Source organism: Chlorocebus sabaeus, chromosome 10 (genome assembly GCF_047675955.1).
Source record: "Chlorocebus sabaeus isolate Y175 chromosome 10, mChlSab1.0.hap1, whole genome shotgun sequence".
Taxonomy (NCBI): domain Eukaryota; kingdom Metazoa; phylum Chordata; class Mammalia; order Primates; family Cercopithecidae; genus Chlorocebus; species Chlorocebus sabaeus.
Window position 1 is genome coordinate 59,340,266 of NC_132913.1, and position 27,970 is coordinate 59,368,235.

General features: G+C 44.1%; 2 protein-coding genes across 2 annotated transcripts in view; both read left to right on the forward strand.

The window, feature by feature from the left end:
• The window catches only part of METAP1D (methionyl aminopeptidase type 1D, mitochondrial), a 90,850-nt gene extending 74,837 nt beyond the window's left edge, over window positions 1–16,013 (forward strand). The window contains 7 exon segments of the mRNA XM_007965363.3: window positions 224–372; window positions 889–931; window positions 6,151–6,314; window positions 13,034–13,131; window positions 14,450–14,497; window positions 15,363–15,441; window positions 15,563–16,013. Of these exon segments, the coding sequence (XP_007963554.3) occupies window positions 224–372; window positions 889–931; window positions 6,151–6,314; window positions 13,034–13,131; window positions 14,450–14,497; window positions 15,363–15,441; window positions 15,563–15,641 (660 nt within the window). The 3' untranslated portion in view covers window positions 15,642–16,013.
• Window positions 16,014–19,974: 3,961 nt separating this feature from the next.
• Window positions 19,975–24,915, forward strand: DLX1 (distal-less homeobox 1). Its single transcript, XM_007965362.3, has 4 exons — window positions 19,975–20,134; window positions 20,875–21,246; window positions 21,906–22,105; window positions 23,251–24,915. The coding sequence occupies exons 1-4, from the start codon at window positions 20,083–20,085 to the stop codon at window positions 23,503–23,505; spliced, it is 879 nt and encodes a 292-aa protein (XP_007963553.1). The 5' UTR covers window positions 19,975–20,082; the 3' UTR covers window positions 23,506–24,915.
• The last annotated feature ends 3,055 nt before the right edge of the window (window positions 24,916–27,970 follow it).

Genomic DNA, 27,970 nt, shown 5'->3' on the forward strand with positions numbered 1-27,970 from the left:
CTATTTCCTAATGGTCCATAACACCATCACATGCCCAAATGATTGTCCACGAGGCACAGTTGAGAATTTAACACTAATCATAATTAATTCAAATGTTGTACCATAAGTTTATCACAGTAAATTTATACAGTCTCACATGGAAGTGCTGTTGCTATAGCATAGTTGATAAATACAAGAAATGTCTTCAATTGTTGCTGCACAATTTCTTTATTTAACATTTTAGGTTGACATGACAACTGAAGAGATAGATGCTCTTGTTCATCGGGAAATCATCAGTCATAATGCCTATCCCTCACCTCTAGGCTATGGAGGTTTTCCAAAATCTGTTTGTACCTCTGTAAACAACGTGCTCTGTCATGGTATTCCTGACAGGTATTCATTTCTTAATAACATATTGTTCTTTGGAAACTAAAACACAAAGCTAAGATCTGTAACATATGTTGAAAGACACTATCATTCAATTGAAACCCACCAGTAAACTTCTGAAATTGATTATGATAAAACAGAAATTTTAAAGTATTTTACTTCTAAATGGACACAATACCAGCATTTAATGTCTGTTAAAGCAGTGCGTAATCTAGATGGGAGTTGTGCATTACATATGTCTTTTACTTCTTAGATTTTAATCATATAAGTGGTAAAAATCCAAATGTGGCAAATTTTTCTTATCAACTCTCGTTTTGGTTCTTGGCAAAATTAAGGTAACAAATTAAGTGCATCTTTTGAAATAAGTTAAAGATTAGATTTAGTTATCCCGTGTATTCCTCCTTCACTCCAAATTATCATTGCAACTCATTGGGTTTGTGATAGTAGTCATTAAGTATTTATTTTTATTTTCCTTTTATTGAGATCTGTCTATCACCATTTTTTTTTCTGTTTGCGTTTTAGTCGACCTCTTCAGGATGGAGATATTATCAACATTGATGTCACAGTGAGTAAATCATATAAAAAATCGTCTTTGATCAACTTCAGAATTGCTGGTAGCAACAGGAAGAGTGGATTGAAAATGTGAACTGCACCAGTGGAAGTGCTGTTTACTTCTAGACCCAGACGCAAGCAGCTGGTTTCCTTTTTTGTCTTTAACTCTGTGTTTATTCCAAGTAAACCCAGGCCTGACTTGAATTTAGGGCTGCAATCAGATGCACTGAGATCAATGTTGGCCTAAGTGAAATGTCAACCCAATCCTGCTATGTGTCATGTTTTTGAGAAGGTGTAATTGTTATTGATCCACTGTGTAGTTAACGCAGAGCACCACAGCACTGGGCAGCTGCTGAAGCTAGATATGTATGAGATGAGCTAACACGAAGAAAGCCAGCATTTTTCCTTCACTCTGCCAAGATTGATCTTCCTCTTCCTGCTGATTTTGAGTGGGGCCTGTCATTATCTTACTCTGTCATTAGGGGCTACATTGGCCTGTGTATGTCAGTCTATTTGGACAGCAACTCTTTTGCTAGCAGTGTTCCCTAGATTTATTAAAATCCCTGAAGGTAACGTCGAGTTCCATTTCTGGTATAGAGAGCCTTGCGCTCAAAGTAAGCAGAGGGCTTTTTGTCTGAACTTAAGTTTTCACCAAATGGTTAATAGCCTTTCTTTTAAGTAACAAGCCTAAGTAATTTAACATAGGGACTTCAAATTGTACAAGATGTAACTTTTTCTCATTTTCTTAGCCTTTTACCATTCTCAGACTTGGATTATGTGTACTTTTACATTTCTTTTTATTAAAGAATTTTGTAATGATACCTTTGGATTATGTAATTATAAATAAATTCTGTACATCTAATGATTAACAAATATATTTTAAATAAATAAACAAAATTTAAACATCTTAGGAGAACTAGTTGAAATGACAACATTCAAGGAATACAGTTTCTATTAATAAGGAAGTGTTTTTAAGAATAGTAACTAGACCATGAAACTTAGGTAGGAGTGGGAATGAGATAAAAATAGGAATCCAATGGTGGAATTCAGTCTGATTTTTAGTTAAGTTAACTCAACCTTTTTTCTTCATATCAATCATATGAGGAGATAGCCAACGATTCTTTTATTGCTGATACTATTTCCTGTATCATTTTGTCGTACTTAAAATGCTTGAACACTTGCACCACACACGTCCTGTTGGTATCTTTCCAACTTAGAATCATGCAGAAGGAGGTATTTTATGAAGCATACCTAAAATAAAGTGCTTTTCATAAGACACTTTTATTTTGGATTGTACCTGATTTTAGGGTTTTACATCTATTATCTCATCTAGTCACCCTATCATGAAATGTTACCATCTTAATGTTTTGAATGAAGTCAGCTGCTCTTCCCTACTGTTTCCAGTGTATCTAAAGAAAATACTCTATTCCTTTTCTAAGTTTCCTGAATACTTAATAAACAGTTTTGTATCTAACATTCAAATTATTTCACAATTGTAAAACTTATAAAGCAAAGTGAAATACTTCCAAGTGTCTAGAAATGTGAAGGAATCTAGGAAACATATAGGTCCGTGTCTTAACAAATTACATCTTATAAAATATTTTATTAAGTGAAGGACTCTATTATCAGATCCTATATTTCTATCAGAAAATGCTCATTGCATTTTAGAATTATTTACATCTAGTATACATCACAAGAAAATAGATTTCCTTCCCCCCTTTAAAATTGAAAAATGTTTTTCTTAAAGACAATGTAATGTCCATAGTAGTTGCTCAGTAAATATTTGTTAAATAAATGAAGTACAAGGACCGGGCACAGTGGCTCATGCCCGAAATCCCAGCACTTTGGGAGGCCAAGGTGGGTGGATCACCTGAGGTCAGGAGTTCAAGACCAGCCTGGCCAACATGGCAAAACCCCATCTCTACTAAAAATACTAAAAATATAAAAATTAGCCTGGCTGGGGGGCAGGAGCCTGTAATCCCAGCTACTTAGGAGGCTGAGGCAGGGAGAATTGCTTGAACCTGAGAAGCAGAGGTTGCAGTGAGCTGAGATCACGCCCCTGCACTCCAGCCTGGGTGACAGAGTGAGACTCTGTCTCAAAAAATAAATAAATAAACGAAGTACAAGACAAGACTAGTTTGTGGGTATAAATAGAAATTGTAGATGACTGCTACAGACTTTGAAAAGGATTGTATTTCTGTATATAGTGAATCTTTCAAGTAGTCTTTTTTTTTTTTTTTTTTTGAGACGGAGTTTCCCTCTGTTGCCCAGGCTGGAGTGCAGTGGTAGGATCTCAGCTCACTGCAAACTCCGCCTTAAGGGTTCAAGTGATTCTCCTGCCTCAGCCTCCCGAGTAACTGAGACTACAGGTACACGCCACCACACCCAGCTAATTTTTGTATTTTAAGTAGAGGCAGGGTTTTACCATGTTGTTCCAGGCTGGTCTTGAACTCCTGACCTCAAGTGATCCGCCCGCCTCCACCTCCCAAAGTGCTGGAATTATGGGTGTGAGCCACTGCACCAGTCTCAAGCAGTCGTTTTGATGTTCCTTCCTTCCTTCCTTCCTTCCTTCCTTCCTTCCTTCCTTCCTTCCTTCCTTCCTTCCTTCCTCCCTCCCTCCCTCCCTTTCTTTTTCTTTTTCTTTCTTTCCTTTTTTTTCTTTTTCAGAGATAGGGTCTTGCTCTGTCACTCAGGATGCAGTGCAGTGGTGCCATCAAGGCTTACTGTAACCTTGAACTCCTGGGCTCAAGTGATCCTTCTACCTTAGCTAGAACTACAAGCGTGTGCCACCACACCTGGTTAATTTTTTAATTTTGTAGAGATGGTGTTTCACTATGTTTCCCAAGCTGGTTTTTAAACTCCTGGTCTTACACAATCCTCTCATCTCAGCCTCCCAAAGGATTGCAGGCATGAGCTACTGCACCCAGCCTCAAGTAATCATTTTCAAAGCTAGCAAAAAGTAATATGAAAAGATGAATAAAGATTTTTTAAAATAGTACATTTTTACTTAAGAAGCAGTTATACAAACATTCATTTATACATCTTCTTGACTACGCCTATATTAGCAAATTTTATATTCTTGTATTTTTTTTTTTTAGGTAGAGTCTCGCTCTGTTGCCTAGACTGGAGTGCAGTGGCGCAATCTCTGCTCACTGCAAGCACTGCCTCCCGGGTTCAAGCCATTCTCCTGCCTCAGCCTCCCAAGTAGCTGGGACTACAGGTGCACACCACCACGGCCGGCAATTTTTTTTTTTTTCAGTAGAGACGGGGTTTCACTGTGTTAGCCAGGATGGTCTCCATCTCCTGACCTCGTGATCCACCTGCCTTGGCCTCCCAAAGTGCTGGGATTACAGGCGTGAGCCACACGCCTGGCCTCTTGTATTTTGAATGAAATAGTATTTTGTATTTTGAAATAGCATTCTTGTATTTGAATGAAATACAAGAATATAAAATTTTGAATTTTTGAATGAAGTCAGCATACCCTTTCCTACTGTTTCCAATGTGTCCAAAGAGAATACTCTATTCCTTTTCTAAGTTTCCTAAAGACTTTTAATAGTTTCATTATTAACATTCAAACTATTTCAAAATTGTAAAACTTATGAAGCAAAGTGAAATACTGCCAAGTGTATAAAATGAAAACTTGTACTTTCCTGGATTGCAAAGGACTGTAAATGGGAGTAAATGTATAAAACACTATTCTGTTGCAAGGTAATTAAGATAATTTGATATAGTAGAGAAAACACTCGATTAGAAGCCAATAATCCATCATATTAACCTGAATCTACCTGTGTATTAGCCACCAACCTTAAACAAGTTACTTATCTGTGCCTCAGTTTCCTGAATTATAAACTGAAGATCTAATAAAGACCTTTCTTGCTTCCTTCACACAGTATGAGAGCATTTTTTTAAGAAATGCCAAGTAGTATACGATTTAAGACATTAATTCAGTATCACAACAGACTGAAAGCTCAGATAAACATCTTTTTTATAATAGTTTCTACATTTTACCTTATGAGCAAGAGAAATGTCAAAAGTAATTAGATAGGACAAATTTATGCAAAGCAGCAAATTCCATGCTACATCAAAGGATCAGTATCCAAACAGTCGCTTCTGCCTTTTATATTTACTATAGTGCTTGGTTATCATTGATTTATAGTGAATCTGGTATCTTTCAAGATCCTACTTGGCTTCTGAATCACTGAAGAATGATAAAATTATCCTTTCTGTAAATGTGCTTTTAAGCCTGTTTTATTATATTCTAATTCTTTAGATATCCATATATAGTGCTTTCTGTTAACATTTGGCCACCTGGAACATTTGATTCAGATTTCACTTCTTGGCCGGGCGTGGTGGCTCACACCTGTAATCCCAGCACTTTGGGAGGCCGAGGCGGGCAGATCACGAGGTCAGGAGATGGAGACCACGGTGAAACCTCGTTTATATTAAAAATACAAAAAATTAGCCGGGCGTGGTGGCGGGCACCCGTAGTCCCAGCTACTCCGGAGGCTGAGGCAGGAGAATGGCGTGAACCCGGGAGGCGGAGCTTGCAGTGAGCCGAGATCGTGCCACTGCACTCCAGCCTGGGCGACAGAGCGAAACTCCGTCTCAAAAAAAAAAAAAAAAAAAAAAAAAGATTTCACTTCTAGACACAGGATTTTTCCGTAACACATTTCATTCCTATATGGAATCACTTCTGTTCTTAGAACTGAATTATCCTATTTGTCTGTTATAATACAAACATGTCTATCTTACTTCTTCTTGTCATTATATATCACTTCAAATGTAGAACTGGTAAATACAAGATCAAGTAAGTCTTCATGACCTGGAAGAAACTTTTCACTATGTTAAATACTCCTTAGTTCTCTAAACCTACTGTGGTAATTAATTGTAGATCAAGGTCTTTGGCCACTAATTTTTGCTTATGTAATTTTGTCTTCTCAGAAATAAAGTGAGGAATGAAAATATTACAGTAGTATTGCTTATCATAACGCTGAAATAACCATACTAGTTAACACATTTGTTTTTAAATTTTGCAATATAATTGCATGGCTTCATCTTTTAAGTTTCTGCAAGTTTCAATGTATCTATTTCTTCTTTTTTTGATAGGCAAATGAATAATTCTGGAAGGGTAAAACACATGAGTCTACTAAATACATAAATGAATACAATGTATACTTTAGGATAGTAGATTTTTAAACAAGGACATATTTTTAAATTTCTGCTTATGTTTAGGTCTATTACAATGGCTACCATGGAGACACCTCTGAAACATTTTTGGTGGGCAATGTGGACGAATGTGGTAAAAAGTTAGTGGAGGTTGCCAGGAGGTGTAGAGATGAAGCAATTGCAGCTTGCAGAGCAGGGGCTCCCTTCTCTGTAATTGGAAACACAATCAGGTAAGCCTTACATTGACAAGTAAAGGGAGGGTTGGCAAATGGTACAGAGGTTATTGGTGGCTTGGTATAAAGTTGATGACATGTTTTATGATTCAGAACCATCATTTCAGTCTGATATCAGTATGTGAACTGCCAGGCTGCAATATTGTTCCCTGAGTTGAAAAAAAAAAACAAAAAAAAAGGTTTTATAAAAGTGAATTATACCAGGGTCAGCAAAGAAACTTATAGAAGGAGTAAGCAATAGTTACATGGCTGCTTTTGTTTTAGCTTGATGTACTGGTCTACTGGTCTATAGTTTCCCTTTATTCAAAATCACACCAAATATGGAAGGGAGTACCTAAGAAGGCGATGAGCATCTCAACCCTGGGGTTTTTAATAAGACAGGAGAAAAACTAAATTTTATAAAGGAATGAAGTGAAATGTATTCCTATGATATGAAGATAATAAAGTGTTAGTTCAAGCAAGCCTTACCTTTCAAATTGGCAGATTAACAAATAGCCTGAAAGGGTGATCTTCTGGTTTTTTTTGTCTGGTTCATTTTTCCTGTAAACCATTGTTTATTTTTCACAGAGTATTCTATCCTTACTTTTTGAGTGTATGTGTATTTTCTGAATTTAAGACTTTTCTTTGTAATCTGTTACCTACTTTTAGGTATTTTTTTCCCTGTAACTGTTTTGAGGTAGACATGCCGAATATATGTTTTCATTTTAAAGTAATGCATTCTGTTAAAGATGATCACATCAGCATCGTTTAAAGTACTGTTCTCATTAATATGAACCATTGAATACTTCCCATTTGTCTAAAGGATGGAAGGCTTAGTCACCTTGAAAAGATGCTGCCTTTTTTTCTTCGTAAGCCTTCAAATACTTTAAGAAAAAAGCCAGTAAAATATCAGTTAAATGTATTTATGGCTTTAAAAATATTGTAACAGTGTCTGAATCAAACTTTAGTAAAATCTCTTTGGGTTATATCTGAGAAGCTTTTATTGAAGACTTTGAACAAAATTGTGTTTTTGACAGTTTTAAATTATAGGCTAACTAGCCTGGGAAAAAAGGATAGTGTCTCTCTGTTCTTTCATAGGAAATGTTGAATCAGACCCCTACTGGGAAAAGAAATTTAATGCATATCTCACTATCTTACTGTCCATGAATATAATAGAAATGAATTCAAAATGCAGTTTTATTTTTGCAAATGGGATGAGTCGATAGATGCACCTCATATTTTTGAACACCTAGGGTTCAACAAATTTACTGGTGGTGCTCTTGCATTTTAACAAAATTTATTCTTCAGTAGAAGGGGGCAGAGAACACTAGATTCTTATTCAAGCATTCTATCGAGCTCTGCATTCATGGCTGTGTCTAAAGGGCATGTCAGCCTTTGATTCTCTCTGAGAGGTAATTATCCTTTTCCTGTCACGGAACAACAAATGATAGCTAACTACAGAGGCACATTTGCAGTAGTCACATTCATCAACTGCAGAAAAAAAAATTCAATTTAATTGTGCAACACAGCTGCACATGGGCTTTTGAGCATTTCTGTTGTTCTCCCTGTCTCGCTATTCCTCCCTCCAGATCTATTTTTTAAACTTTTTTTCTGGTTATTTTTTCCCCTTTTTGTCTCTTCTTCCATTTTTACTCTCTGTACTTTCTTGTTAAAGTAATTTTCCTTTGTGGCTCTCATTCTTTTTTCCCCATTGAAGGCTATGAATGTAGAAAATTATCACAATTACTCATATAATTGAGCCTCTTTGTAGCAAGTGCAACTCCAGTAGCCTTTCTCCATCATGAAAATGGTTTCATTATAGGGTTTTTCATATTCTCTGACACCATCTACACAGAGGAACAGGCGTGCAGATGAGATGTACTAGGAACAGGCTAGATCAGTAAGGTCACAGTAGGAATAATTAGCTCTGCTATGGAAAGAGCATCTAGGCCTTTTACTGCTACATAAATGTACTGTCCATGGCTTTTAGTCACAAAAAAAACTTACTAACAAATGGAGCTCCCGCCTACTACTTTGAAAAAAAGATTTGTATCAACACTACAATTTTCCATCATTAAGACTAATAACACAGAGCCTAGTATACATCAAGGGGAATAAAAAGAAAAATCTCACATTCAAGTGGCGGCTGGGTGCTGACCTTTGTTCCCTTTTTTTGTGTACGACTTAACTCTTTACAAAAAAGAGCCACACGCCACACCAACATGCAGGTGAACTCCAGCTAGTACTAGCAAAGCATAGCATTCAGTTGGAAAATCTGATAAATCTCCATGCAGGATAATGCATTTCATTACATATTCACTACATTAATTCTAGCTACATAAAAAAAAAAAAAGAAGAAGAAGAAGAAGAGTAGAATTGAAAGTGACATTGCATTTTAGCTATCTGGATACAAGGTCAGTTTTCACAGACTATGAATTTGCATGTACAAGCTTTTTTGAAAACCAGATCAGTCCCAACAACTGCACTTAAAAAAACTATGTGGAAAATAACAGACAATGAACTTTTTACTTGTACCCTAATACATTTCATTATTTAGATGGTTTATGTCTGCCACTAGAAAGGAAACTGGCCCCGATTCTAACAAATGTTTGTTCTGATGTGTTAAAGCAGTGTTTCTGGACACCTATTATCTTGCTTTTCTTATTCTGGCAAAATCTTAGGGGAATAAGTAAATAAACCATATTTACCTTTAAGCCAAAAGTACTTGAAATCATTATAGACCAAAGGTTTACAAACATCTTTCAACTTGGTCTTGTTTATTTTAAGATATTCACCATCTTTTGCATAGCCTATCTCTACTGATACACTAGGAAAAGAACAAACAACTTGTATTAGTATTATGTTATCAAAAACCTTGAGAGCTTTACAGGAAATTTTGGAATTCTCCTCTGAAACCTAAAGAAGATAATGTCTCTGAAGAAGTATCAGCTAAAATGTTTTAATGGAAAGAATTCTCTCTGGGCCCTTTTGCTTTGTGAGGAATGCCTAGTAATCTTTAGGTCATAGTGTTATTAGACTCACTGAACCTCCATTTGCTTTAAAATATTTCTAAATCTGTATTTTTATAATTATCTCTAGATTATACAATCTGTACATATGAGTATATTGTGAATGTGTAGATTCATGCATCATAAATATGTGACAGTTCAATCAAAAATAATTTAAACTTATAAATGTCATGATGAAAGTATCAATAAATGGTTTTTAATGTTTAATTCATAACTATATGTTTTGATATTAATTTGGAACAATATGAAGCAGATTTTTAAAAAATAATCTCTTTCTATTAGATTACACACATTTAAACAATAAGTGGCTCAGGCAAAATAAGTCATTTTAATGTCATCTGTGATGGATTTTTCTTGACAGCTACTGTAAATTACAATTATACTGCTTCTCTCTGCACATGAAAGTAAGCATTGCAATAAATTATCTTTTATATCAATCCATCATGTCTGCTTTTCAGAAACAGAAAACCTCAAATAAAAGTTCAGCACTATTGTAAGAAAAATACAGTAATTTGTGATCTGGTTTGAAACAAAAAAAAATGTACTACTTTTTTGGAAAACAGTTGTTGGCTTTCAAAAATATTACTAATTGTACTTAAACATTCCTTTTCATTAGAAGGAATCCCTGGATTTGTGCATTCCTTCATTCATAAGTACTGCCTAAAATAAATATCTAGAAACAGTAAAGAAAAATTTCATAACATGAAATAGCGTGCCATTTGAGATCATTTATTAGAGATGTGACTGTTTGGAGATTAGTGCTGTTTATAGGATTAATGTAAAATTGGCAATAATCTATTTTCATGTACATTTTTATTTCTTTATAAGAGCATGTATTTAAACATAGTACTCCTCTGCCCTCTTGGGGAATGTATTTTTAGTCAAAAAAAGTAGTTGAAAAGTATTAAAAAATTTAATTTACCCAGATGACATTTAAATTGAGTATAACTGCCTCATGAAAAGGAATTAAACTGAAGAAAATGGTCACAAGATGAAATTCCTTGCAAGAGATATCTTTTTCACGTATAAACTGTAACTGCACCGCAAATTGTAATAAGACAGTATAATAGGAAAGTAAGTTCATAAACAACCTTTATACATCCTCCTCTCCCTCTCCAAATATTCCATAAAAAAGGCCTCAAATCATCAGTGTGCTTGGGCTCATGAGTAGACATCATACTGTCTTAAAGGATTTTTAATTAGAGAAAATCAGAAGAGCTAATACCAGGAGAGTTCTTTTCAGTAGGTTTCAGCAGAGCGAAGACAGTTTTTATCCGTGAAATGTTCAGGGCAAGAAAACTCTTGTGCACAGAAAAGGGCCATGGCCTGTGGTGACTGGTGTTTGGGAGTACTTGGGTGCTTCTGCCTGCCCTGCTGTTTCCATTTTCTCCAGCATGCCAGTCAAGGGGTGCAGACACACTCCAACTTCCCATGCCACAGTAAGGGTTACCAGTACTTTCTTTCATATTAGAGGAGTGAAATTTGCTACTACTGGTCACTTGGGTTATCTCTGTGAATTTGGATTTAAACCCTACAATGAGGTAAATAATCTTGTGCTCCCCATTTATTCCAAAATAATAGAAAGGGAATGCTTTTAAACACTAATTAGGAATATTAATGAGATTCTATCTGACTTAGTTCCAGTAAGTACTAAAAACCATCTACCAATCCAAAGGGAAAATACTCTGAAAAGCAAACAGGAGTGTATACTCAGCTCCTGGGAGTCAGGCATTAAGATGTACTCAAGCAGGCAACCGGGGGAAATTTGGCCTGTTCTTTTCCTCTTTCCACCTGGCTGTGAAATCCTCTAACCTTTGCATCCATGACACATAGATTCTATGATACTCCTGGATCCAGAAGTTCCAGCAGGACCCAGGGAGTAAATTGTTATAAGAGAATGCTCTCAGATATCCTTAGCCACCTAGTAATTGCACAGCTTCTTTTATGCAGAGGAACGAGAGGTATGATGGGGGGAGGGACCCCAAGTGTTTTTTCAGAGTGGGCTTTCTTCCTCTCCTCTCATCGGAAATTAAAATGAAGATTGCCATTGTAACACACATTTAAGATGTAGCCGTGATGCCTGCCAATCAGCCGGATCCTTTAAAAACAAAAAACAAACAAAAAAAAACCTAGATTTTTTTTTAAGAAGAGAAAATAGAATAGTTTATATTGAATGTTCTTAGAATCATTGAGGTTTGTTGGTATTGAACTAACATAATTTATAGGTTTCGGTAGAAACTGCTCATATAAAAAAATCTAGATTATTATGTCCTATTTAATCATCTTTCTTCCACCTGTATTCACTCTTCATCCTCAGTTTTTATTCACAAACTGTGTGGCACAAATAAAAACACCTTGGGAAACACCAAATAGAATTACTTGTCCACCAAAGATCCACAGAAATAACCATAAAGTACAACATAAGAGATAAAAACCTTGACTTACAATTCCTGTCCTCAACATATGCATTGCTTACCTATTTCTGTACTAACAGTTACATCAAAATTAAATCTGAATGAGAGGCTGCCCATCTGCTGGTTATAGTGACATCCTGGTCTAAGTGAAGCTATCTTACAAGTCTGGGGATGGTTAAAATTATTTAAAAAAACATATAGACATGAATGACCATAAAGATGCTGGCTGAAAGCCTTTGGGTTCATGTTAAACTAAGAGTCAGTTTGAGACTCTAGTTTGAGATCTAGAAACTTAGTTCTGTTAATAATTGAAATAGTAGTCCTGTAAATCCCAATCTATTGTTAGGGTTAGGGGTATTGTGCCCTTTGTCCACCTGAAAATATAAGTTCTTAATAGTATATATGTTCTTGTTTGTCTGATGCTCCCCAAAATAAACATGTTCAGCTGATTTCAAGGACTACTTTTCAATCTTGTAGATAAAGATTTTAGAGTTGGATTCTGTGTGCTTGGTTTCAGATGGAACGTAAAACATTTGCTTGTAACTAATGTAGTGCATGCAATGTACTTCATTACATACATATAATGAAGTAACTAATGAAGCACTAAGAATTGGGAATCACAATACTAGCTTATCTTAAGCATCCTAGTGATCAAAAAGCATTCTTTATGAATTTTGTTAATGGTGCAGGTCTTGAATGGAACTCTCAAATGATCTCACAGTTTTGGAGTGTTTCAAGAATACTGACAAAGTAGATTGAGCTTTTCATGTGAGTGTGCCTGTTGGTAAAATGCATAATGCTTTGAAATAGAGCAGAAAAAGGGAACCATAGAAAGTCATATTTCTATATTGTAATTTGTTTTATTTTTGGTTCCCCAATCAGGAGTAATTTATAGTCTTTGTGTGAAATCTCAAAAAAACCAGGCAGGTTTTTATGACCTGCATTATATGCACATGTATCCTGGTTATGTATGGCAATCACTATGTGTGTATACATACTCATTTGTTGTCTAAAAGTGGCTTTGTTTGAATGCTATACAAAGGTAAATGACTCAAACGACTGTGTTAGATAGATATGTACCTTCTTTCTTCATATATCCAAAGAGAGTGGTTGCAAGCAACAGCAAAAATTAAAATTATTACAGCATAATGAAAATATATGAATATTATTATCTGACTGTAAATATTACTGACTTTTTCTTTTTCAGAGAATATTTTAACGCGACTTTGTTTTATCTTAGTATGCCTGAAAAACTTACCTAATTTAATTAAATATTTTTTGGTCACTTTTAAAGCCACATAACTCATCAGAATGGTTTGCAAGTCTGTCCACATTTTGTGGGACATGGAATAGGATCTTACTTTCATGGACATCCAGAAATTTGGCATCATGGTAAGAAAGTTCATTTGGAAGCTGTTTGTTGATCAGAGATCAGGATGTGGCAGCTTTGCCCCTGAACTCTTACTCTGACTTTGAATCTGCATTATCAACCTTGTGTTTGTGTGCGGTGGGCAGGGGAGGGGAGTCTGCTTAATTTTAACTGGGACATTACTGTGTTACTGGATTAGAGCCCAGCTGTTTCAATCCCAAAATAAGGTTTATTTTGTTTTCTGTCTTCTCCTGAAGGGTGTATGGCTGGAAGGCACAAGGGATATTTGTTTAGAAAGAGTTACTGAAAACAAAACGCCACTGCATCAGTGTCCCAGCAGCATGCACATATGACTGTTTTCTGTTTTTCTTTTTCTACCCCCTTTTCTAGCTGCTGACTGTTGTGGTTAAACTTCATTACATCCTACACAGCGTTGACAGCTGATGTATTTAGCAGCATGTACTCTTTAGAGATTTCTAGATTATGCCCACCCTTGTCTTCCTTCCCCAGAATCTCCTGTTTTTCACTGCCTGGGTGTGCACCCTATAGTGAGAAGACAGGTGTGGGCCCGCAGGGGTGGGAGGATTTGGGTCGAGGTAGGAGGCAGCTCAGTGGAGCACCCTCAAGGCAGGTCCACACCTGGACAGGGACCAAAGGAAAGTTGGTCCTGGGGCATTGACCTGTGCCCCTATGGACTTGGTTGGTCCATAGAAGGACTACTCTTTGGGACTCATGCCCTGGAGGATCGCTGGACACCCAGCAGGTCTGAACCCTCTTTGGACCAAAGAGCCCCCACCTAGGCAGCTCAGAATAGGTTCAGGTGAGAGTGCAGAAAGAGCTTGTCAGCCTTGTGCCTTACCTGGTGCCACTGTCTGGAGTGAAACTATTTGAAGTCAGGCCCCTGCTCCCCACAACCTGCACCAAAGGAGGTTGCCCTCCTTTGCAACATTCCCCAGGACTTCTTTCTCTTTGAGGGAGGGGTGTGGGTGAGACCCAGGACCCAGTAGGCTGGGAGACCTAGTAGCCTGGGGGACAGAGAGAGGGAGAGAGGAAGCCTGACATGTGTCTGAAACACCCAGTCTGCCCCTGCCAGGCCTTGGAAAACTCTTCTGGGGGAGTCTTGACCCAGAGCACAGATAATGCAAAGACTCAGGCCCAGTAGCCCCATGTATAACTTCTGGTCACTATCCAGGACTCCAGAAATCTTCACCCTTCCTTCTCTAAAAGAAGAGAAATAAAACGACCAAGTTTTTTCAATGGGCCTGACCCCTGTAATCTGGTTTTTTTCTGTCCTCCCCATTTCCTATTCTCACACCCCCTCCGATGTTTTTTGTTTTGCAGCAAATGACAATGATCTACCCATGGAGGAGGGCATGGCATTCACTATAGGTAAATGGAGCTCCTCTTCCAAGTGCATAGCTCCTGGTGGAAGCCGCTGCCACTGGCCTAGGCCCGGCAGTCCGGTGAAGGACTAATAAAGCCAATCAGCGTAATGAAATAATTCAGATGCACTGGAAATCTGATTAAATAATATCCTCAAGCCCCATCTTCCTAAATCAGATACTTACCAACACATTTAGGAGAAGGCAGCCATCCAACCTCTAATCCTGTTACCAGCATAATGTGGTGTTGGGTTTTTTGTTTTGTTTCGTTTTGTTTTTTCATTAACACCCAGTAACTAGGCGCGATTATGTCCCTTGCTTCCTGTCAGCAAGTGGCATGTGCTCTCTGGTGGCCCGTTCCTAGCTGATCCTGTGATTGGTATCACCACCAAATTCCAGTCACCTAGGGCCGTAAAGGCATCATATTTCTGACTGTGGGACTTAATAGAGAAGCAATTAGAGTGAAATAAGAAATTTGTTATTTGCTGATGAATGAATATTTTGAGCATGGTTTTAAAATTGAAATTTTTTTAAAAAAATCGTATTTATAAGAGGGACTGGTGTTTGGGTGGTTATTATCCATGGGGTCCTAATTAAGGCTTGATTAAAATGCCCTTCTTTCTCTAAAAAATTACGAACTAGGCAACTTCATACATTTTGAATGGCATAGTGTTTCCTCTTCCTACTGTTTAGTTTGTAGTATACTATGTAAGCAACATCAATTATCAACCCTTGCAAGATGACAACATGAGCCTGTGGGGGAAGCACTTGAGGGGAGGGAGGAGAAACTTCTATTTTTTAATAATCAGCCCGAAACAATGTTTAATAAGAATCTGATGAGGTCACTGCAGTAAATATTTCTCCTCTTACAGAGCCAATCATCACGGAGGGATCCCCTGAATTTAAAGTCCTGGAGGATGCATGGACTGTAGTCTCCCTAGACAATCAAAGGTGCTTTCTGCCCCGTTGCTTTTAAATTGTATGGGAAGGGAAGATTGATTGGTCCGACGGCGCTCTTGCCGCCCGGCCGGAGCTTGCGTGGGCGTTCTGACGGCTGGGTGCTGTGTTACAGGTCGGCCCAGTTCGAGCACACGGTTCTCATCACGTCGAGGGGCGCGCAGATCCTGACCAAACTGCCCCATGAGGCCTGAGGAGCCGCCCGAAGGTCGCGGTGACCGGGTGCCTTTTTAAATAAATTGCTGAAATCTGGCTAGAGAACTTTTAGAAGAAACAGGAGAATGACTGGTCATGCGGTAACCTACGTGGCACCGAATAGCATCTTGGAAAAACCCGGGGGCGGGGGGCACTGGAGGGCAACTGGGAACTCGGATCCGAAGCCCTGCCGGGGTTGTGCGGCTATGGAAAAACAAATCCTGGCCCTGGACTCGGTTTCCCAGCGCGATCAACGCATCTGGAGGGGACTGGAGGAAACCCCTTCGTCTGGAAGACGAGAGATTCCAAGAGAAGCACGGTTTTCTCTTTCCCTTGTCCTGACTGTTCCAGTAAAAAACCTCTTAAATCCATTGTGTCTGAGGTCCTTACCTCTCTGACAGTTACAGTGATCTTTGTGTCTGAATTTTGCACGTCTGCCGAAAAACCCCAACCTGTTGACTGCGATTTTTAAAAATCCGTTTTCCCTCTTGTGTATCCCACATTGGCCGGCCCCAAGGATGCTCGCGGAAGCCAGTCCCCAACTCCAGCCCTTCCGTATCTTTCCCCTCCATCGCGGCTTTGCGATGAAAGATTAGCCTGCGAACAGAGGCATTGATTACAAACATGTCCTTGGCAGTGGACTCTGGGCCTGGCCATTTTTCGGGTTTCTGTCAATCCAGAAACGCGACTTTCCTGGACCACTGCGGCTCTTCCTCCCCTGCCCACATCCAGCCCTCCAAGGCCATCCCAGAGGTGAAGTTTGAGGCCCTCCCCCCAACCACCCCACACGCACGCACGCTAGACCGTTTGCTGCACTAGGAATTCGAGCTTGGGCCCCACTCGCCCAGTTGTGTACAGTGACTGGTTAGTGGGCGGTCTGGTCTCTAAAATGACCCCTCCCCACACTGGCCCACTTCGCATCGGGACCTGTGCTCGCACGCTGCAGGAGCCGCAAAGGTCAGCTGTTCTGGAAACTGAGAGGGTCCCAGAGAGAGGAGATACCGGCGCATTTGAGAGCAAGGGCCTACTTGGCCGGGACTGAAGCTTGCGAGTTGAACTCCAGTTCGGCCGGCAGCTCCATCCCGCTTCAGGAGCAGGAATCCAAGGACCCACGCTGTGTGTGCCAAGGGCCATTCCTGCCCGGAGCACCCTCCTTTCCCTTTCGCTTGCTCTCCAGTACCAGTTCCGCACCTGAGCTCAAGGGTAGGGAGGGGCCGGGCTTCTGGCAGTCCACGAAGGAAGCCGTCTGCCTCCGGTTATGATTTTAGAAACAAGTCCAATGAGGGTTTTCAAGCAGTTAATGGTTGTGCTAACTCTGGTTTCTACTGAAGCGGGTTTTGCAAAGCTGACATCCCTTAAAAATAGCTTGGGCTTTCGGAAGCGGCAAGGAAATGGCACCTGTAGTTGCCAGGATGGGTGGTCTCCTCGGCCAGGACTAAGAGCCAGCTCATCTTTGTAACACTCATAATACGGGAAACTGAGGACCAGCCGGCTCGGAAAAGTGATGAGTTCCAGCTTTTACCTAACACAGGGTTCTCCCCGTCGTCCCTCAACCCCTCCAGCTCGGCTTCTTTGTGTCCAGGGTTGTAGATTTTTGGATAGAGGTGTTTCTGATTCTAGTGAGTCTGAGAACTGGAAAAGACCAGGGAGTGGTTGACGATTTACAAGGTCCATAGAAAAACTTTTTATGTGGTCAGAAGTTGGCCAAGTGGAGGCCCACAGGCTGATGGTACTGCCCACCCCCCACCCCCCAAAGATCTGAATTCCCTAAAGAGCAAGCGGGTTCAGCTGGCCTTGGGAGACGTTTGCTGGAGAATGACTTCAGTTTTCTCCTAAGGCAATCAGATTGCAACCATTAGTATTGTATCTTATCTGCAAAGCAGTTTACTCCGAGGTTCCCCAAGGATACTTTTATTAGGACCACAGGACTTTACCAACCACTGAGGTAACACGCTGCTTGTGCAGCAATTATTTTGAGGTGGAGGTATTTATGGGAAAAGTTTATAATTCCATTTATTAAAGTGACTAACCTAAAGTGTGTGTGTGTGTATATGTGTGTGTATGTGTGTACCAACACTCAGCAGCTCCCTAAAGAACTCCCTTTTAACATACTTTGAAATTGAGATTAGGAAGTAGATTTTAAAATACCTTGTCCACGCCTTCTTGTCCCTCTTCCAGCTGAACTGGCCCAAAACCTCACCCAGAGCCACTGGGATTCCAGCCAAGAGTGGCTGTGGCTAACACCACCAGGACCTCCTGGTTCTGAGGTGACTCCAGTAGGTTCCATGAGGAATCCGGGACCCTCAGGACAAATGGGAGGGTTTTGTTTTCTCTCTGAGTGAGGGCAGGCAACAATTTAAGCAAACCGGCATTCAGAACAGGTGTCACCTTAGCAGTAGAGAGTGGGAGGGATCCACTCCAAGCTCACAAAGTGCGGCTAAGATTCCACATTGAGAAACCAGCTACTGCCAGCGGCTCGGCATGAGAGGGCCCCTGCTCAGTGCTCCTCCCTAGACCTGCTTTTCTGGGCTAAGAAATAATTCCGGAGTGTAGCCATCTCTTGCTCACACACAATCCGCTTCTAAACTAAACAAGGCTCTGAAACAGTATCCCAAGGGGCGCATGCCGGACTTTTGTTCCAAGAAGGCAACCAGGTCCCATGTGCTGCCGCAAAAGTCTTTGATCCCTCTCCAGCTGTGGACACAGAGCACCCAAGAGACTGTCGCGATGTGCAGCCGTCTCTCCCCTTCCCCCCTCCTTGCAAGTCTCTGGAATACACTGTCCCTAGGCAGCGCGGCCGTCGGGTTTCCTTACGCCTTGCCCTGAGCTCCCGGAATTACCAATTCCACTTTCCCCGGTCCCACCCCGACCCCGCGCCCGCCGCGGCGATCACTTACGTGGGCAAGGCCCTCAGGGCACGCGCAAGAGACCCGGGGCCCGGGCAGTATCCAAGCGACTGTGCTGGGCACACGGCATGGCACTCCGCACCCTAAAACAGGCACTAGTAAGGAGCAATTAAAACCACAAGTGCGACACAGAAATCAGGACGAGCCGAGCGGCTCCAGGAGTTGCCTGGTGGCGGAATCATTAGCTGGCTGTTGCTACAAAGCCTCACCGTGTGGTTCGGTGATTAAGAAAAAAAAATCTTTTAAACGTTGGCAAACCCGTTATTGGTTTGGCCTATTGGGTTTTTTTTTTTTTCTTTTTTTTTTCTTTTTGCTCCAACCACGCTGCCTGAAATATTTCTGCCCCCAGCATTGTGCCCTTAAACCAAAGGAGAGGAATTCTGCGGGCAGCAGCAGCTGGTACAGAAGTTAAAAAAAAAGAGAAACCCCCTCTACTAACATCTATAACGACAGCACCGATGTAATTTGTTTTGAATGTTCATTTTTATTGGTGTTCCCTCTGCCAAAATGCGCTTGATTACAGAGGTTTGTCCTGTGATCATTGCACACTCCAGACAGGGGAAGGTGCAGCGATGAAGGTTCAGCTCAGGCCAGATCAAATCCCGAGCTGTTTAACGCTGAAAGGCTGCATGTTGCTATTAGTGTTAAATATATGGCTAATTATGCGTATGAAAATTAAACATCAGTGTTATGCTAATGGGGCGCCTTCAGCTGCGGATCTGAGCACTTGAGACTACCATTTAATCAAATGAATCAGTAACTAATACATCTGCACGTGTGAACTTTCACAAGATCATTTTCCCGTTCCCGTCACACCGCTAAATTATGAAAGAAATAATTATCAACACTTTCTAATTACCTAACAAAGTAATTTGGGATTCACCGTGGGACTGGCGGGTTGGGGAACCAACATCCACTTACAGCCAGGGTGGTGTGCGCCACACCGCGAGGGGGTGGCTGTATTGGTAGTAGTGGCGATGGGTTGGGGGCTTTTGTGCAGTTTTTCGTACCTAGCACCTCAGAAGACGGGAGCAGCGGCAGCTCTTGCCTCCACTAGCCCTGACCCCTAGGCCCGGTGGCGCGCGCTTTGGCCACTGGAGGTGAGAAAGATACTGGGTGGCAACGCGAGAGGTATACACACAGATAGGGGAGCCTACTACAGGCCTGGGTTTGTTGCGGGTTTCGGTGTCCCCCAGGGACTCCTAAACTCTGGAAGTCTCGCTAGACCTCAGGAGGCCGGAAAATGACCACCTGGCGTCCGTGGCTTCAGCAGATCTGAGCCCCTAGGCCCCCTGGGCTCCACGCTGAGCCGCGCTCTCGGGGCGAGTGAGCCCGGGGCTCTCCGCGCAAGGGAGTGGAGAAGGGAGGGGGAGGAGGAGGAAGGCTGGGAGGGAAAGAGGATGTGTGTGTTGGGGGAGGGGGCGGCGCAGTCGCCTTTCCTGGGAGGAGAAGCGCGGGTTCCTGGCTCTCCACGCGCACTGCTTTAATCAGACCGTGCAGCCTCGAGCTGGAGTGGCCAGCTGGGCCTGAAGCAATGCGAGCGGGCCCCAGGGAGCGACGGCGGCGGCGGCGCAGCGGCCGAGCGAGTGAGTTCGCAGGGAGGGCCCCTAAGCCCCGACTCCAGGGATGTGGCAGAGCGTACCCGGGCCTGGGAGGCGCGGCGGAATGGGCGCCGCGCTAGGCACAAGGCTCTTGGGAGGACCTCTGTCTGTTGGCCGCCTCGGGCGCCCCCCAGTGCGCGACTCCGCGCTCCAGAGGCAGAGGTCAGGCTCCTCCCGAGCAGCCCTAGCTCTGCGCCGGACTGAGTGGCAGCGACGAGAAGCGGTCCAGGGTGTCCGGCGTTAGGGACCGCTGAAGGGTGGGGACAGTGGCAGGGGGGCGGCGGCGCCGAGCCGCTGGTTGGTTCCTGGGGAGGAAGGCGCGCGGGGGAGGCGGGAGGCCGATGAGCCGCGGGCCGCAGCAGTCCCGGCGCAGACGCCGGAGCCCATTGTGCTTCCTGCCCGGCGCGCTCTGTTGCAGAGCAGCCCCGGCCGGGAAGTGTGGATGCGTCTCTCCCGAGGCCGGGCCGCCTCGCCCGCTCTAGTCCAGCGGAGCCTGAGCGCCTCGGACCAATCCCCAGTGATTATGCAAGACAGCGGACCAATCAGCTCCGCCAGCTCATGAATATTTATGACCTTGGCTGAGTCAAAGCTTTGAACCGAGTTTGGGGAGCTCAGCAGCATCATGCTTAGACTTTTCAAAGAGACAAACTCCATTTTCTTATGAATGGAAAGTGAAAACCCCTGTTCCGCTTAAATTGGGTTCCTTCCTGTCCTGAGAAACATAGAGACCCCCAAAAGGGAAGCAGAGGAGAGAAAGTCCCACACCCAGACCCCGCGAGAAGAGATGACCATGACCACCATGCCAGAAAGTCTCAACAGCCCCGTGTCGGGCAAGGCGGTGTTTATGGAGTTTGGGCCGCCCAACCAGCAAATGTCTCCTTCTCCCATGTCCCACGGGCACTACTCCATGCACTGTTTACACTCGGCGGGCCATTCGCAGCCCGACGGCGCCTACAGCTCAGCCTCGTCCTTCTCCCGACCGCTGGGCTACCCCTACGTCAACTCGGTCAGCAGCCACGCTTCCAGCCCCTACATCAGTTCGGTGCAGTCCTACCCGGGCAGCGCCAGCCTCGCCCAGAGCCGCCTGGAGGACCCAGGTATGTGCGCTTGCCAGGGAGAGGGAGAGGAGGAGGTACAAGGGAGAGAGGGAAAGAAGGAGCGGGGGAGAAGAGGAGAGGGAGAGAGAAAGAGAAGAGAGGAGAGCGAGGTGGGGTGGGGGTGGGGAGGGCGCGGGAGCAGTGGAGGTTTCGAATATCAATCTATAGATCCTTGTCACAGCAAATAAATTTTTTAAAAAATTCACTCAATTTGCAACTATCCAGCAAAGGATAAATCCCAGAGCGTCTCCTGGCACTGGCTGGGCCTCTGGGCGGCTCGGTGTGCAGAGCACACAATGCCCCGCTGGAAAACAGAAACCCACATGTGCACGTATTAGTCTCGGTAATTATTTATTGCGTAGTGCTATAAACAATGTATGCAATTAAGGGTAATTAAACCTCAACTACCGCCTGCAAAAATAGCAAACTTTCCCTGCAAAGGCAGGGGCTGCGCTTCTGGGAACGGCTCTATCCCGCCTGCAGCGGCCCGGGACAGGCCCTCGGATTTTGGGGGACCCTTCCCTGGCTTTCAGAGTTTCTTGAACGTTCGCTCCCTGGTCCTGCCTCCGCCACCCTTCGGTAGCCACTCGCTCTCGGCTGTTCGCACTAAAGGCGGCCCCTCGTATTAACAACGGGCCCTGCTTCTGCTGTCCCTCCAGGGGCGGACTCGGAGAAGAGCACGGTGGTGGAAGGCGGTGAAGTGCGCTTCAATGGCAAGGGAAAAAAGATCCGTAAACCCAGGACGATTTATTCCAGTTTGCAGTTGCAGGCTTTGAACCGGAGGTTCCAGCAAACTCAGTACCTAGCTTTGCCGGAGAGGGCGGAGCTCGCGGCCTCTTTGGGACTCACACAGACTCAGGTACCTCGCCGCTGCCGCTCAGTTCCGCCACGCAGGCTTTCCGCGGCCGGCCTGCGCCCGGGTCTTCATTTCTTGCTCGCTGTGCCTCACGGTCGGGGTGTCACTGTGTGTGTGTGTTTGTGTTCACCCCTGGCTCTCAGCGTGTCTCCTTCCTCCCTCATCCTCTGCCCTAGCTCTGTCGCTGCTCTCGGTGTCCCGAGCTGCCCGCAGCCCGGCCCTCTGTCCCCGTACAATCTGATTAGGGCGCAGGAAGGATTTCCCTAGACGTTTTGTTTGGGAACTCTGAGGTCACACGTGCCTAAACAACTGGAACAATAGACTCGGGGCTTAATCCCTCCCTTGCCTTTAAATTGTGTGACTAATCACTCGGGGCCTGGGTCTGCGCCTCGGCCTCCCTCCTCCTCCTCCTTCTCACAGGTTGGGGGTGGGGGGAGAACCTTTCCTCCGCCCTCTCACCTCTCAAGTCCCAGATCTTAGAGGAGAAACGGGACCTTCCTTCCCGGCTTTCTCTAAGACTCCGGGGAGCCAGTGAGCGTTCTGACGGCGGCGGGCGCGGGCTTCCAACGTCCGGTCCAGGATTTGCAGCAGAGCTGGAGAAAGCAAACAGACCGTAGGGCAAGAAAGGTTTTGAATCCAAAGAAAAGTTCCACAAAACCTTGAGGCCTCCTTAGTCCGTCCCAACTCAAGGGCAGAAAGGATGTCGCATAGAAAAGTTGGGTCGCATTGCAAATAAATTTCCTCCACTCCTTCCTAGGTTTTCGATTCTTTTATTGATGTTGATATTGGAATTGCGGGCTCGGTGTTGTGCAGGCGCTGTATCTTCCGCAGGCGGTAGCCATGGTTAGACTGAGCCCCTGGCAGGCTAAGGCCTGGATCCCAGTTCGCCCCTCACCACAACTCCTCCCTGGCTCTCTGAGAGCTGCCCCCATGGGCTGACAGCGGAGGGCGGTTAGGCCTTCGAGGCTTTGGCTCTTATGGGGGAAGGGAGAAAGGAGGGATGTCTCTGCTTCTCTGGCAGGGGCCTGCCAGCTGGCGCAGGGTTGGGAGGTCCTATTTCTGCTGTTCTGCCGTCCCTTTTTTCCTCCCTGTGACCTAGGTAGGCTCAGTGGTCCCAGCCTGAGTCACGTTGTTGTCCGCTCTTGCAGGTCAAGATCTGGTTCCAAAACAAGCGATCCAAGTTCAAGAAGCTGATGAAGCAGGGTGGGGCGGCTCTAGAGGGTAGCGCGTTGGCCAACGGCCGGGCCCTGTCTGCTGGCTCCCCACCCGTGCCGCCCGGCTGGAACCCTAACTCTTCATCCGGGAAGGGCTCAGGCGGAAACGCGGGCTCCTATATCCCCAGCTACACATCGTGGTACCCTTCAGCGCACCAAGAAGCTATGCAGCAACCCCAACTTATGTGAGGTTGCCCGCCCGCCTCCTTCTTGTCTCCCCGGCCCAGGTCCCTCCCGCCTCCAGGTCCATCCACCCCGTCGGGAAAAGAAGGACCCAGAGGGAAGAAGAAGGAACAGTGGAAGCAGGACGAGCTCCATCTCCTCAGAGCCCCGCGAGGTCCGGTCCAGCAACTTCCCGGCGCCCGCGCTCTGGCCTGAACCCTGGCCTGGGTCGAGCAGTAGCAGCAGAGAGTGGCCTCGAAGGGAAGGCACTGCCACCTGAGACAGGCCAAGCAGCAGGATAAACCCGCTCCACCCGACCCACCCACCTTCAGCTTTGTGGGACTATCAGGAAAAAAAACAAAACAAAAACAAAATGTAGAAACAGCAAAAGCTCTTTTCTGTCCTGTCAGTCTCCTGTCTCCTTTTGCTCTGTGCGCTGATAAAGTCAAGGTCCTCATCCGTCCGCTGTCCTCATTCTGCAGCCTCTGCAAAAAGCCACCAGGTCTGAGAGGCCCGGGTCCTGCCCGGCTGACCATCTCCGGATCCTGGGACACTGCCTGATCATCTGTGTAGCTGGTGTGGGAATCTGGGGGCATTGAAGGGAGGGGGTTTTATTTATTGAGAAATGGACTTCGCCTGAGGCTGTTTGCCAGTTCGAGGTTCTGCTGGGCGCAAGAAACTCACTGTTCAAACACACTGTTTACTTTAAACGCACGGGGAGAAACGAATAAGGAGGACGTGGTGATTTTTAATTTATACAGTAACTTTTGTACTTCTCTGGTGTGGAGAGTTTGGAGCCGAACGATTTGCATTTTTTACATGTCCGACATTATTTAATAAATACTTTTTAAAAGAAAAGAAAGATAAATGAAGTCAACACGATTTTCTCATCTGGGGAGGAACTCTTGGTTGCTTCGCCTGGACAAGATGGAAAACACTGGTTTCCTCCTTGGGTAGAAAGAGGGAGCGAGGACAAATGGGGAGTAGAGAGAAAACAGGCGAGAACAAGCACCCTAATTCCAGTGGGCTTTACAATAAGACAAAATCAGCTTTACAACAATCCCTAGAGGCTCAACCACAGAATAATACCAGTCACCACCCTGAACGCACAATCTTCAGTGCAGGCTCTAATTACTGTACATATTATTGTTATTATTATTATTATTGTTCTGTAAACATGTTGCACAAGCTTAGCCTTTTTGCGTTCTGTTGTGTGTGGCTGTAAAACCCCATGCTTTGTGAAATGAGAATCTTGACATTTTACTTGTGAAATTTGGAAAATGTGATCAATTAAAATCAACTGTGTTTTGTGTTCTCTATGTCAAAGTTTAGTTTTATATTGAGAATGTTAACTTATTGCTTTGTATCTTGGGAAAAAAACCTTTGTAAATAAGTTATAAAGTTTCTTTGAGACAGTAAAATTATGATTTCTTGAAAGAACTGCTCTCTCTTGTGCTGTGTGAGGGTGTGCCAGGGGGCCAGGCCAGGTTCCCACCTCTGGAGATAGTTCATACAGGGTCAGCGACTTATCAACTTATCGGTGATAGAATGGGGACCCTGTACTCCAGAAACACCAGGATATCGTCAGAGGCCTGTGGGGTGCCCCATTGGACCTTTTCTTTTTGCCTTGCTCCCTGGACCCCCAAGGTGTCTGATTCCTACCTGAATTGGAGGGGTAAGGAGAGAATCCCTGGCGAGGGTTCCCCGGGAAGGGGGCTCAGGAACAGGTGCATCAGGGCAGAGCTGACGCTCAGGAACCAAAAAGATGTTGAAGACCGGCCGAGAGCAGATGAAGTCAGAGTTCAAAGTCAGCCGGCCAGGACGATTTCAGTTTTTTCCACACCCAGCCAGCTCTTGGGAGGCCGGGATGTCGGGAGGCTGAGAGGCCTGGAAGCAGAGACATTGCTTTGCCTCTAGTCTTTCTCCGGATCTGGCCTCCCGGCTTTTGCATGCCCGGAGGCGCTGGATTCCATCGCGGAAAAGATGCAGTCAGACGCCAGGCAGGGGCCGGAAAGACACGTCTGTCAGACTGCCCCTCTATCAATCAGTGCGCTCCAGGGGACAGGGCACAGTCCCAGGGAGCCACCCTGGGAGCTCCACAGTGAGAAAGGCAGGTTCCTGTCTAATGATTCGGGGTCTTTCTCTGCACCTCACAGGAATGGAAGTGGTAAGGAAAGGGTGGCTGACTCTTTGGAACCCCAAAATCTGACCAAAGTCAAGCACGCCACTCCCACCTCATCCCAGTCCGAAAGTCTCAAGGCCAGGCCCTTGTGGGAGCACCTCTAGTGAAGCATTTGCTCAGATTAGTTCTCTCCAGAGGAACACGGGCTCCAAGGAACTAGAACCAGATTGGTTCTCTTCTCGTGGCCCTGCGTCCCAGCCCAACCCCAATCCCAGATCCCGCAGCTGAGCCGAGGCAGTCCCAGAGAGCTGCCGGCCCAGACGGGCTGCCAAACGCTATTCCTGCTTCTCCTGCACTCGCCTTCCAGCGCTCCTGCCCGCGGGAGCTGGCCCTCCACCTTTGGGGGCCCCTTTCAGGCGCACGGTGGGGAGCAGAGCCCGGAAGGCAGTGATCTGTGTTGTGACAAGCACCCATTTTTCAATTGGTGCTGGTGAAAGATCAGATGCACCAGGTTCTTCCGACGCCCTTTGTGAAGGGGAGGAGGAAGTGGCGGGGCTGCTGGGAGTGGGGGGAGGCGGTATGATAGAAGCAGGGAAAGTCGGTGGCGGGGGGATGATGCTGAGGACCTCCAAGCCCCTTCCAGGCCTGAGATTAGGACTTTTCTCCGCAGCACCTAGAAGCACCAGCGCTAATGGGAGAAATCAGACCTCAGAGACCGGGATGTGGGCAGTCAGATGGGCCTCAAAGCTGAGGAAGGAACCAATTTCCCAACTCCAGCGCGGGGTAGGGGGTCTTCCTAGGTTCAATTTCCCCTGGGAGATGTGACTTTGCTAGTGCGAAGATTTCTGTCCCGCATCTGACTCAGGTCCCCTAGACGACAGCTAGGGCCCAACGCCTCAAGTTACAGGCAGAATCTGTTTGGTCAAGCGGATTGTAATACTTTGAGATATTAGCTTATACTAATTTAATAATCTCTTGCTAACAGTTCAAATAGAGAAATTATTAGTTTTAGCTAAACGAAAACGGTCTTTAGTTAGGTTCTATTATAATTATAAGCGGTTGTACTTTTTAAAAATGTTAATCTCAATATAGGCCTAATTAATGCTGCCTTGTTACTGACAAGTAGTTCATCAAATATCTGATTCAAAGATTTTCATAATGAGTATATTAATTAAACTATGAATAATCTAAAGGTGGTTATATTTAAACAATACCTCATTATAATGATTAAATACTGATTTCGAATATTATGTCTTAACAATTGTCACTTAGAAAACACAACCTTTCCTTATGTATGAGTCTGTAATGGCAAAATGCAATTTTGGGATTTTTTTCCCTTGTTCAAAAAATGTGAACCTCATTTTAAAACACTTCTGAAATAGGTTACACACAGCTTAATGATTATCAAAATGACTCTTTTCTGCAAAAAAAGACCCCAAAGTGCGCGTACAGCTGCAAACCCAAGAGGGTCAGCATCATTTCACTGTATTCTCTTCTTGATTACAAGCCGGGCCCATCAAACACAACATAATTACAGTAATTTCAGGTTTATTTATTCTAATGCAGTTTCCCCATCTCTCTGGTAATTATGAGCAATTTTTTCGCCCAGGGAATCTTTTTGCATTAACAAAAGAGATAACGCACTGAAAGCCAAATTTGCTGTGCATTGAGAAAAGGAAAAAAAAAAAAAATCAAATAGGTGCGAGCTGCCATCTCTGCAATTCTCCGGTACCGGAGCCGGCAAATTGCTTGCAGGTGTATGGAGCAAGCTTGTCAATGGCCAGGCCTCCAAATTAGCAAATGCACAGCAGCAAAGTAATGAAGACAGACTTAGCAAAATTGCCAAACAACAGATATCCCTTTAATATCTTCTCTCACTCACACTAGCTCTAAAAAGGGGTAGGGGTAGGGACAGAAGCAACAGTCCCCAGCCCCCTCCTCACTGCTCTTGGCTTTCATGAGCCCGGAGAGGCTGGGTAGCCTTGTGAGTGGTAATCTAATTGTGGGAGAACTCAGATCCTAAATCGAGGCACTATTTTACAAATATAAAACTGGAAACATTTATAGTTCACAGCTTTTCCTCACTGATCATTATGCTTTATTTTTATTTCTTTCTTCCGGAAATCTGCACCTGGGCTGGGTTAGATATAATAGCTCTTCAGCCTTCTTGATTCTGTACAAGTTTTTAGAGCCACAAGAAGTTTTAAGATTCCCCCCACCTATATGCACAGAAGTGTGAATTTATTCATAGAGAGTCATCTGATGTAGAAACTAACTGAATCTTTCACCTTGAAGAAATTGTCAATTTCTGTCACCCAAGGAAAGGTAGGTCTGTGCACTGGATGTGGAACATGAGATACTAGATCAAGA